The sequence below is a fragment of the Sinocyclocheilus anshuiensis genome, unplaced genomic scaffold (genome assembly GCF_001515605.1).
Source record: "Sinocyclocheilus anshuiensis isolate Anshui unplaced genomic scaffold, SAMN03320099.WGS_v1.1 scaffold1993, whole genome shotgun sequence".
NCBI classification, from domain to species: Eukaryota; Metazoa; Chordata; class Actinopteri; order Cypriniformes; family Cyprinidae; genus Sinocyclocheilus; species Sinocyclocheilus anshuiensis.
Window position 1 is genome coordinate 66,961 of NW_015540847.1, and position 12,799 is coordinate 79,759.

Sequence of the window (12,799 nt, forward strand, 5' to 3'; positions counted from 1 at the left end):
TTTTTATTATTTTATGTATATTTGAGTTTTAATAGGTTTTCATGTTGTCTTAGCCATTTTATTCCTCTTAACCATTTTAATGTGTGTATGTCTTTAAATGAGTTTGGGTCTGCCTGTCATGTGACTGATCACATGACAGGAAGTAGGAAATGGACAGCATAAAGGAGGCAGCATGTCAAACAAGCATGGTCGTTGCTCTCATTACGACCAAGTGGTGATCACCTGCAAACTGGAATAGTGGAGTTACCTTTGTGGACTTACCTTTCCAGCACTTTGGATTAACACTACAGCGGACTTTTGTATATACACCGGTGGACACTTTTGGGGACATTCACTTTGGGACTAGCAACACACTGGATTTCTTAAGGACTGTTTTAATGGTATGAAACTGAAAGACTCTGTACTTTTAACAGCCTAAGTTATTCTAGTTTTGTGTTGTTTTAAGTCTCTTGTGAATATTGTAAATACATATTTGATTTTCACTTTTAACATTGTTGTCTGTCTCATCTTTTAAACACTCAAAGCTCTCACATAGTATAATCTGACCCCTTTTTAACAAACGTAACATCTTCCAATAAGGCCGATTGTTACATATGGTGGCCCGTACGGGGAACGTTTGAAGATTTTAACGCTGTGTTGAGAAGAGTGTTTTAAGATGACAACAAAGCAAGTTAATGCTGCTTCTTTTAATACATCTGCTGGTTTTAATGATGAACGGGTTTTACATCACTGTGAGTGTGTACAGCTTCGCGCTGAGTTGGTTGCTCTTAAAAACATTGTTTTAAACTTGGAGAAGGATTTTAAAGACTCTGTTGGAAGTAATCTTAACCGTGAAGTGTGTTTTAGAGAGGCTGTGGATTTTAAATTTGAAAAAGTGGAGGAATCTATCAAGGATGCCGTGGCGACACTAGAGAGAGAGGTCATCGACTGTTTTAAGAGGAGAGACAAGAAATGGGCGAAACAGCTGAAGCAGACAAAGGATCTAGAAGCCACCATCTCTCCTCCCACTGCGACGACCAGCCCAGTGCCGCCCACGTCAACCCCTGGCTTTCCTCCAGCCAACCATCCCTGCACATCTACCACTTCATGGACAACCAACAGAGCGACCGATGGAGAATTCTGCGCCACCACTCCAGCTGGGCCAGAATTCAACCACAGCTTCTCCATCCTCCCCTTCTCCAGAGAGCAACTCAGCAGCGCGCAGGGTGATGACGGCACTCTCCAGGGACTTTCCATCTCTCCCTCCACTCCACCGACCAACAGGATCGAAGTGCAGGAGCACCAGGGCTTGCTTTACCGGCGGATCCAGAAGGGGGACGACGTCTACAAGATCCAGCTCGTCATTCCTAAGAACCTGGTCCAGCAGACGGTACAGCACTTCCGCCAGAGGACAGCAGAGAAACACCATGGGCGTTTAAAGACCCTTCTGCAGATCCTGGAAGTTGCCTGGTGGCCCTCAGTCCACAGTGATATCTGGGCGTTCGTCCGGGACTGCAAGCCGTGTGGTGGGGAGGCCAAGGAGTGTGTTGTCATCAACCCTACCAAGAAACCACCTGATCATCCACCTCATCCCCGTTCATCAGCATCAACATCATCCATCAAAAAGACCCCCAAGCCGGTTTGGAGGAAACGCCAGGGGGGGCAGGCCGACCAGCGTGGCTGGGTGCAACGTCATCCTGGGAGGATCGGTGCCACCTACCTTAGGACACCCAGGCTGGTATGGGACTCAACCTCTCTCTAGTGTTCGCCTAAATTCCTCCGGCAGACTAGAGCCTGTGTGGCAAAGCCTAGTTTTACCTTATTTATTACAAAGACATTTTAAATCACACATTCAAGAGGACACCTACCACAGGGACAATGGCTGACAGGACCTTGTAGGGCTAGTTCCTTCCCCCGGGAGTCATAGACTAAGGGGGGGGACTATGTGACACTGTCACACAGGACACATGTTTTAACCTGCTCAATATACTTTTTATTATTTTATGTATATTTGAGTTTTAATAGGTTTTCATGTTGTCTTAGCCATTTTATTCCTCTTAACCATTTTAATGTGTGTATGTCTTTAAATGAGTTTGGGTCTGCCTGTCATGTGACTGATCACATGACAGGAAGTAGGAAATGGACAGCATAAAGGAGGCAGCATGTCAAACAAGCATGGTCGTTGCTCTCATTACGACCAAGTGGTGATCACCTGCAAACTGGAATAGTGGAGTTACCTTTGTGGACTTACCTTTCCAGCACTTTGGATTAACACTACAGTGGACTTTTGTATATACACCGGTGGACACTTTTGGGGACATTCACTTTGGGACTAGCAACACACTGGATTTCTTAAGGACTGTTTTAATGGTATGAAACTGAAAGACTCTGTACTTTTAACAGCCTAAGTTATTCTAGTTTTGTGTTGTTTTAAGTCTCTTGTGAATATTGTAAATACATATTTGATTTTCACTTTTAACATTGTTGTCTGTCTCATCTTTTAAACACTCAAAGCTCTCACATAGTATAATCTGACCCCTTTTTAACAAAGTAACATCTTCCAATAAGGCCGATCGTTACAACCTTACATCTCTCTGTCAAACAGGAGGATTCCATCTCACAAAATGGGTGAGTAACAGTCGCATTGTGCTTGCACATATTCCAAAGGCTTCCCCCTGAAAGAGCACTTGGATTGTTGTGGTGCGTGGAGAATGACATGTTTAAGTTCAATATCACTGTTAAGTGCAGATCCCACACCCGAAGAGACTTACTGTCAGTTGTAAGCTCCATATATGATCCACTTGGATTTTTGAGTCCATTTACTCTAACTGCAAAATTGCTTCTCCAAGGTCTCTGTAGGAGCAAATGTGGTTGGAATGAGGAAATACCTCAAGCTGCAGTGGAAAAGTGGACAAAGTGGATAAAGAATCTTGATGAAATACAAAATTTCAGGGTGCCACGATGTATAAAGCCAATTGGTTTCAGAACACAGAAGCAAGCTGAGCTGCATCATTTCTTTGATGCCAGTGAGCAAGGATATGGCACAGTGAGTTACTTGAGACTGACTGATGATATGCACACTGTACATGTGTCTTTCATGTTGGGAAAAGCCAGGGTGGCTCCGCTTAAGCAAGTGACAATTCCACATCTAGAACTGACAGCTGCAGTGTTAGCAGTCAGAGTGAATGTTATGCTAGGGAAAGCATTGGAGCTAGATCTCAAAAGCTCAACATTTTGGACTGATAGTCAGTCAGTACTGAAATACATCGCAAATGAGAATGCACGATTCCACACATTTGTCGCAAATGGGATCTCTGTTATCAGAGAAAACACTGATGTAACACAGTGGAAATTTATCAGAACCAAGCAGAACCCGGCAGACTTGGCATCAAGAGGGGTGAGTGCCAGCACATTGGTAAAGTGCAGAGTGTGGATCCATGGACCAGACTTTCTATGGAAGAAAGAAGAGGAATGGCCTAAATAGTCCCTGGTAACTGTGTCACTCTCACCTGATGATGTTGAAGTTAAAAGAAACACCACTGTGTACAGTATTGTCCTTAAAGTCAAGGAAAATCCTACCAGCCAACTACTTAACTACTTTTCAAGTTGGACAAAGTTAAGATAGCAGAAGCATGGTTCTTAAAGTTCAAGAATGTCCTTCGATTGCTTAGTGCAAAAAGGAAAGAAATCCAGGTAGCCTGCGTGAATAAGGACACCAAGAACCCAAACAAGGTATATGACAAATTGAAAGCATTCAAGACATCACTTGGAGCACAATCCATAAGCTTGGATGATCTCTTGAAAGCAGAAAAGGCTATTGTCGAGTTTTACCAGAAACAAAGGTATGCAGAAGAAATGTCAAGAATTGAAAAGGCATCAGTTGTTGGAAAGTGCTTGAATCGTTTCAGCAGCTTGTACAAGCTAGATCCTGTGATGTATGATGGAGTTTTAAGGCTTGGAGGAAGGTTAAACAAGTCTGCAATGGCTGAGGAGACAAAGCGACCAATAATACTCCCAAAAGATCTTCACATCTCGACGCTTATCCTTCAGCACATACATGAGCAGCTTGGACATGCTGGCAGAAATCATGTTCTCTCACAACTGAGAAAGAAATATTTAATTTATTGTAATTGATGCTTAAACCCTCAATTAGGGGCCGGGTGTAGGAGCCATACTTACTATCTTATTTAATTTTTCTATATGTTTATTTCTCTGAGTGTGTGCCCTCTATAGGTGTGAAGGGAAAAATATTTAAAAGGATATGCCACCCCTGACACGAGGGGGGCGCTGGTGCGAGAGCATACAGTCTTTCGACCGTGCGCATGGAGCTAATGGCATGGTGCAACAAGCCTGCAATTAGCCTTTAAGTTGTTTGTTTGTTTTATGTTGCAATTCAAGTTAATTTTGGTTTAATAAACTTCAGTTATTGTTTGGAACTTCAACAAGACTTTCTGGATCTATTCATGGTGCTTTGCACGCGTCGGAATATTGCATCAACACCTCCCACAGTGGCCAAGAAACAAGGGACAAAATTGGAAAGTTGAAGCTTGTTTTTACCACTACAAACAGGGTATCTGCTTGTAAACAAAACAAGTTTATTTAGCTCTTCCTGTCCTATAGTTGTAAAGCACTGCAGTTTATCTTTTGGTGCGATGAATGAAGTTGAAGTATTATACGCTGCAGAATCTACATTTGTTATTTTATTTCTGATGTTATCTATTTTATCAGTGAAGAAATTCATAAAGTCATTACTATTAAACTGTGAGGGAATTGAAGTTAAAAGAAACACCACTGTGTACAGTATTGTCCTTAAAGTCAAGGAAAATCCTACCAGCCAACTACTTAACTACTTTTCAAGTTGGACAAAGCTAAAGATAGCAGTAGCATAGTTCTTAAAGTTCAAGAATGTCCTTCGATTGCTTAGTGCAAAAAGGAAAGAAATCCAGGTAGCCTGCGTGAATAAGGACACCAAGAACCCAAACAAGGTATGTGACAAATTTAAAGCATTCAAGACATCACTTGGAGCGCAATCCATAAGCTTGGATGATCTCTTGAAAGCAGAAAAGGCTATTGTCAAGTTTTACCAGAAACAAAGGTATGCAGAAGAAATGTCAAGAATTGAAAAGGCATCAGTTGTTGGAAAGTGCTTGAATGTTCACCTAGAAATGGCTCACTCACTGACCACAGATTCTTGCATTGACGCTTTAAGACGATTCATAGCCAGAGGAGGTCAAGTGCTGCATATTCGATCTGATAATGGAACTAACCTGGTGGGTGCAAAAAGAGAGTTACATAATTCACTTTCAGACTGGAACCAAAGCACAATCCAGAAGGCAATGCTCCAGAAAGGAATTCAGTGGACGTTTAATCCTCCAGGAGCCTCACATCATGGGGGAGTATGGGAGAGGCTCATTCGTATGGTGAGGCAGATCTTATGCTCTATTTTGCAACACCACACCCTTGATGATGAAGAATTACAAACACTCTTTTGTGAGGTAGAATCAATCTTGAATAGTCGTCCCATTACCACATTGTTTGATGACCATCATGATCTTGAACCTTTGACACCAAATCACATTCTCCTGCTAAAGTCTAGCCCTACTTTACCCCCTGGACTGTTTAAGAAGTCAGATGTATACATCAGACGTCGATGGAGGCAAGTACAATTTTTATCTGACCTGTTTTGGAAGAGGTGGTCCCAAGAGTACTTACCATTACTACAGGAACGACAAAAATGGTTTACTACTAAAAGAGGACTGCAGAGGGGAGATATTGTCCTAGTTGTGGACAGTTCAGCACCTCGTGGATCGTGGCCTATTGGAAGAGTAACAGAAGTTTTACCTGATTCCAAAGGACTCATAAGAAATGTTAAACTTAAGACAAAGACTGGTTTCTTGGAAAGACCTATTACCAAACTTTGCCTGCTGTTAGAAGATGCAGAAAACTAGAACTGAATCTTAGAACGACTGGATGAAGATTAAAAGATGAGTATTATTTCTCCTTGTATATGCATATTTGGCTCCATTTACATTTAATTTATTGTAATTGATGCTTAAACCCTCAATTAGGGGCTGGGTGTAGGAGCCATATCTTATTTAATTTTTCTATATGTCGGTATCGGAGGTGAAAAAGGCGGATCGGAGCATCCCTAATTTACTATTATATTTTTTTATTAATATTTTAAAGTCGTTTTTTTTTATATTTTCCCTTTTAATTTTAATTTTAGTAAAAGTTTTAGTAATTTTGTTGTTGTTTTAGTATTATTAATATATTTGTATATTTTATGTTAATATTTTGAAATAGTTTCTGTTTTCATTTTCCCTTTTCATTATAATTAATTTTAGTTGAAGTTTTAGTAATTCTGTTTTTTGTTTTTTTAGCTGAGATGAAATATATATATATTTTTTTTATTTTATTTTAGTTCATGTTTATTTTATGTGAAGCACAGAAGCTGTTTTTGCTGTTAGTTGTTTATTTGTGATAGGAGCCCTGAATGTGATCCGGCTGCAGTGAGTCTGTGGGCGGCACATCTGACACGCTCTGTCTGTCTCTCTCTAAAGTCTCAGAGCCATGGAGACCGTCCTGTGTGTGTTTGGATGTAAAGGGGCCAGGCTGACCTCAGCGTGCTTTCCATGAGATTTGGGTGGTAAATCTTGTAAATATCCCTTCAGACGGGCTCCATTGTCCTGCTTCTTTGTCCCGGGCTGCTGCAGGATCAGTGTGTGTTTTAATAGTGTTCATTCCCACATCAATACTCACATGTATCGTAGGACACTCCCTTAAAATAATTTCATATCGATTCAGAGTCTCTAATTCCCTGTTAAATTAACCCACATTCTCACTGAGACGACGCAGATGAACAGACTCAGTCTGAATCAGGATTATTATAGTTTAATAAAACAAAAACCATAAAGACATTTTATTACTTGAAATAAAACAAAACTGATTCAAAATAAAATTTCAGCTAGTTTCCAAGGCAACATTTCTCATTTTAATTAAGTTTTACTTGATGTACTAAAATAACTAAAACTGGAATAAAAATGACTGAAACCTACAAAGATGTAAAAAAAAAGAAAAGCGCAAACTAATAAAAATGACAACAAAATTACTAAAACTTAAAATTAAACTTTAACTGAAATTAAAATATAAACAGCAAATATAAAATTTAAAAATAATTCAAAATATTAATAAAAACTATAATAGTATCTCAATGATACTAAAATAACACTGGTACAAAAATAACTAAAAACTATTTAACAAAAACTAAAGAGATATTTAGAAACACAATGATATTTAAAAAAACTAATAAAATGACAAAAACATACAACAAAATTACTTAAACTTTAACTAAAATTAAAATGAAAACAGAAAATATAAAAATAAAAAATAATTCAAATTATTAATACAAATAAAAAAAATATATATAAAAACTATAGAGATATACTAATAAAAATGTCAAATTTCAAGTACAATTTTAACTAAAATTAAAATGGAAAATATAAAAAATGAAACTGATTTGAAATATTAATTAAAAACTATAGTTAGTGTGTGTGTGTGTGTGTGTGTGTGTGTGTGTGTGTGTGAAATTGGTTGATGTTGACGGCGGTGAGGATTGTTAATCAGCGGCGTCTTACACTGAATGATGTTGTTTTAATGGATATTAGTGATGTTTGTGTGTTTGTGAACCGGGGCCCTGCTTTATGCTAGATGGGCCGATTGGGGCTCCGCAGGGCACTTGAGACACACTTAAGAGAGAGCAGAATCAGACAGCCAATCAGAGAGCAGATCCATTCATGCTGGGAAATATGGTGCCTCACACACACACAGAGACCCCCCCCCCACACACACACACAGATGCACAGATACACACACACACACACATACTCACAGAAACACACACATTGCTTTGTATCTGCTGTTACTCGCTGACCCTGGATCAGCTGTTGCTCTTTCAGAGATCATAAAGTTCAAAACTTTCCTTTGAAGCATCAGCTTTGTCTCAGATGTTTCTCAAATGAACATGAAATATCAGTGTGCAGCAGCAGAGCTCATGAGCTGAGGAATGTGTGATTTCTGATCTCTGAGAGCAACAGCAGAAAACGCTGCTGTTTCTCATGTGATGTGGAGAAAGAGTTGAGCAGCAATGAGATTCAGTCTACAGCAGCTTTAGTGAGACGTGGAGATCGGCCGCATTGTCTCCAGTGATGAAGAAAAATCTTTGAGCTGGATTATGTTTCAGCTCGTGCTCTTTTGTGCTGATTGTGGTGTGAGCAGGAGAATAGAGATGCTCTGAAAGACAGATCGGCCTCATTGTCACGGGCCACAACCATATAAGAGCCGTCAAAAGAGCTTCCTAATGACGGCCATAAACACTTTCCCATCAACACATCAGCTGAACTCACGCAACATCTGCCGTCCACTGAGTCCAGAGCAGTTCATCTGTATATCCACAGAAACAGCATATATAGCCATAGAAAACATTTTAATTTCTTGAAATAAAATAAATGTTAACTGAAATAAAATTAAATAAAAAAACTTAAATTAAAATTTTTTCAAATAATTTCAAAATATTTCGGCTAGTTTCTCATTTCTTATCTTCATTCAGTTTAAATTGTACTAAAAGTTAGTAAAACTAAAACTGGAAAAAAAATGAATAAAACATTTAACAAAAAAAAAAAATGAAAATTACAAAAACACAATAAAATCACTAAAACTAAACTGAAAACAGAAAACAAAAAAACTAAAACTAATTCAAAATAATAATAACTGTATATCAGTGTTATTTTAGTACCATCAAGATACGATTATAGATTTTTTTTTTTTTTTTGTTCTCTTTTCCTGACGCTGTTGAGGAACAGACCAGTGCGTCTGACTGCTGGAGTATTACTGTGTGTGCACAGCATCCATCAAAGTCTGTCTTCATCACTCTTGTTATCTTTGGATGAAAGCACCTGCTAAATACATGAATGTGAGTCTGTTAGAGATGTTGGGTTTATGACTTGCACTGGACTCTGGATGATTTCATGCTTTAGTGATGTTTTGAACTGGAGTTGTCCTCCTACAGTTGAGTGCAGAAGTTTGCAAGATGTTTATCATTTCAAAAAGAGAGAAATCATAAATATTGCTCTGAGTTGTTTATCTCTTGTGTTTTTACATGCGTTAACTGAACTGATCCTGCTGAGAAGTTTCCGTCCTCTGGTTCTTCTGATGTGATGCGTGTATCGTCCTGGTTGTTCATGAGTCTGTTTGTCCTGTGAGTCGTGAAGCTTCAGGAAAATCGCACATTGTTTGTTTTTCCGGCATCTTCTGCACAACAGTGAGGGTGATATTAATGCATGACTTTTAAAAGTAAGTCTCCGCAGCACTGTAGACTGACTCCTGCATCATCTCATCGTCTCTGATTCCAGCTGTATCTGCTCCAGAGGATCTGACACGTGTTTTTCTGATCTGACCTGTGTTTCTGCTCGTCTGTCAGTGGTTTGACGCTCTGCTCATCTGGACGCTGACGGAACAGAAGCAGATCTTCTCTGGTGAGCATCTGCTGCTTTAGTACTGTGATCATCTGAGTTCATGTGAGGTTTCTCTGTCGTATCTCTGTAGCATTGCAGACTTGTGGTTATCTGACGCTGTTTGTGTCTGATGTTTCCTGATCAGTCAGTGACTGTGAAGCTCTTCAGATCAATACATTCCAGTGCTTGCTACTTATGAGATCAGAAACATGATCACAATAAGATCCTTCAAGTCGTTTTGTTTTTAAAATGCTCAGGAAGTCGTTTTAGTGCTAATGGATCAGAATGAGTCTCGTTGCTTTAAATGTGTATCACTGCCATGCTGACGCAGAGAATCATGGGTAATGTAGTTTTGTCATACGAGCCTTTTGCCTCATAAACAGCAAGATTTACCACTGTTAAACTGTACAGTCAACATTTAAACAACAACAGTTAGTTGGCACTGTGACTTTTTAATTGAGAATCAGAAAATCAGTGTGTGTGTGTGTGTGTGTGTGTGTGTGTGTGTGTGTGTACTTGTTTTTCTATTCTGGGGGGGACTATTATTTGGCACTATATCCAAAGCTTGATTTAAAAAGAGGCTTGATTTTTTTTGTTTTAAAGTTTTCCTGTTTTCTGTTTGTGAAACTCTGTTTAAAGGTACTAGGCCTATATGAAATAAAGTTAATTCTTATTTTTTATCATTTGGAGTTTATATACCATAACATTTTGTCTGCATTAAGGAATGAGTGTGAAACCCATTTTTGTAAGTTTTTGCAGTTATTCTTTTAATTATGTGTGTGTGTGTACCTGTTTTTCTATTCTGGTGGGGACTTAAACCTGAATACACAGACTCATGGGGACTCATGTTACGGTGGGGACCTAAATTGTGGTCCCCACGGGTACAAAAGCTTATAAATCATACAGAATTAAGTTTTTTGAAAATCTAAAAATGCAGAAAGTTTCCTGTGAGGGGTAGGTTTAGGTGTAGGGTTGGTGTAGGACAATAGAAAATACAGTTTGTACAGTATAAAAACCATTATGCCTATGGAGAGTCCCCACAAGGATAGCTGACCAGACGTGTGTGTGTGTTTTCCTGTCAGCGGACAGAGAGGAGTGTGTGTTATGACAAATGTCATGAATAACCATGAGTCATTAGCATATAAATGAAGTCATTCATATATGTCATCTGGCTTCTGATTGGCTGTGTCGTTGCTCTGGAGGGGCAGATCCTGCGATTCCTTACAGGAGCTGTGAGGTGTAGTTCAGTCTCGCTCGCTGATGATTGTAAAGATGATCTGTAGTGAACGCGAGCAGACGGTACGAGTGGATCCGTGTCATATGGTGAGGAGGTGGGAGGCTCTCTACAGGTGAGCGGCCAATCAGATTTAGCAGTAGGTCTGAGATCAGCGGTCACAGATGCTTCCTGCGTCTGAATGAACACCTCCGTATCTGCTCATACTGTGAGTACAGTATGCCTACTTCATTAATCTGTATGAGAGCTTCACTGCTGCAGACTGCTTCATGTGCTAGCCAGCAGTATGCAGTACATAGTGTAGTGCTTGAGATCATATGAGTTTTTATCTGTTTTCTGTGCACTGCTGATTATTAGAAATACGAACTGTCGGCAGATTTAAGCAAACTACACATGCTAATTAACAAGAAACCCATGTGAAAAACTAGTGTGATTAATTGTGCACTTGTAGTGTACTTCATATCTTAAAAGTTTATTTTTAATAAACTGTAATTACAGATAATATAATATTATAAAAAAAGTTTCTTAAGTTTCTTAAAACAGTTAAGTAGACTTTTAAAAAGTGCACATTGTAATGATGTCATATTGAAAGTTGTAATTTAATGCACATTTTAAATCATGTTTTATTAATAATTTGTCGTGCTTTAAAGAAGTACACATATTTTGATGTGTTGACTAACATACTAAAGCACATGTAAAGTACTTGATTATCATTTTTGACTGCAGTGTGTTATTCGATATTAGTTAAGATATTTTAAATGCACTAAATTGCAACGTCATCATTATGTAATTATAAAATTAAAGTAATTATGAAACTCCTACTTGGGGTCAAAGCACTCTAAAGTTCAGCTTTTTAAGCATTTTCAGTTTCATTTAATTGCAAATAACATGCAGTTAAATGTCAGTACACACTTAAGTATATTCTTTCTGTACTTCGTGCTTCTTTTTTTGGTGAGGGTGAACCTGTGGTTTCTCTGATCTCAGTGGACTGATGTGATGTAGCTGATCGTGTGTCTCTCTGAATGTGTGCGTTCAGCTCAAACACATTGTGATGGTGATCCGCAGCAGTGCATTCTGGGTGACCTGACTGACTGATCTGAATAGCTGTGATTCTGTTGACCGCTGTAAATCACAGAGCTGTGCCTCAGTACAGATGAGCGCTGCTCAAGCGTCGAGCTGCTGTCAGACACTGAGTTTGTGTGCAAATGAAGTAATTAGTGATTAGACCACCAGATAACAAGATGGCGCCGCAGACAGCCGCCTCAGTGCTTGGCTCTTCAGTGTTTGTACTGTTTTTGTTAGTTTTTCCTGTTATTTGTTTCTCAAACACAATCAGTTTTACCAGGGATGAACTGCTAAACATTCGGCAGAACACACCACAAAATCTTCTATTGGATTTCGATCATTCTGACGTTTTGCTGAATGTTGTAGCTGGCGGAGCAGCGGCGCTGATCAAACGCTTCAGGATGCGCAGACGGGGGAAGCGAGCCGGCGCGCTCGTGAAGCTCAGACAGCGCGGATTCGAACGCCGTTGCCTAGCATCCATCTGGCGAATCTCCGCTCTCTACCCTTTTACATCAATGAAAGGTGGTGTACAGATGTAACGGCGTTAAAGAAGATGTGCTGTCCCGATCTAGAAGCGCTCTTCATTAACTGTAAACCATTCTACTCGCTGCGGGAGTTTCACTCGTTCATTCTCGTGAGTGTTTACATTCCTCCGCAAGCGCACATGAGCTCAGCTTTACAGAAACTCGTTGATCAGATCACAGAGACAGAGCAACAACACCCAGACTCTGTTTTAATCATTCTTGTGGACTTTAATAAAGCAAATCTTTCCCGTGAACTGCCAAAATACAGACCGCACGTTACATGTCCCTCCGGAGTCAGCAATATATTGGACCATTGTTACACCACAATAAAGGATGCATATCACTCTGTCCCATGGGCAGCTTTGGGGCTCTCTGATCACTGTTTAGTTCATCTTATACCGACCTACAGGCAGAAACTGAAATCAGCTAAACCTGTATTAAGGACTGTAAAAAGATGGACTAATGAAGCAGAGCGGGATTTACAAGCC

At 39.5% G+C, this 12,799-nt stretch overlaps 2 protein-coding genes across 5 annotated transcripts in view; one reads left to right on the forward strand and one right to left on the reverse strand.

Annotated features, from left to right (window-relative positions):
- LOC107687607 (neuronal cell adhesion molecule-like) overlaps positions 1-12,799 on the forward strand; it is a 125,030-nt gene that overhangs the window by 31,899 nt on the left and 80,332 nt on the right. For 2 of the 4 annotated variants that reach the window (XM_016484997.1, XM_016484999.1), the window contains exons 1-2: positions 8,825-8,947; positions 9,455-9,509. The exons of 1 other annotated variant lie outside the window; for it this stretch is intronic. The gene's annotated coding sequence lies outside the window, so the exon portion shown is untranslated. Of the gene's footprint in view, positions 1-8,824; positions 8,948-9,454; positions 9,510-12,799 lie in introns of those variants that run through there. One more of the 4 variants, XM_016484996.1, reaches the window with a different exon arrangement.
- The window catches only part of LOC107687614 (zinc finger BED domain-containing protein 1-like), a 15,985-nt gene continuing 5,984 nt past the window's right edge, over positions 2,799-12,799 (reverse strand). The window contains exon 3 of the mRNA XM_016485009.1: positions 2,799-2,873. Coding sequence (XP_016340495.1) covers positions 2,799-2,873 — 75 coding nt within the window. The remainder of the gene's footprint in view (positions 2,874-12,799) is intronic.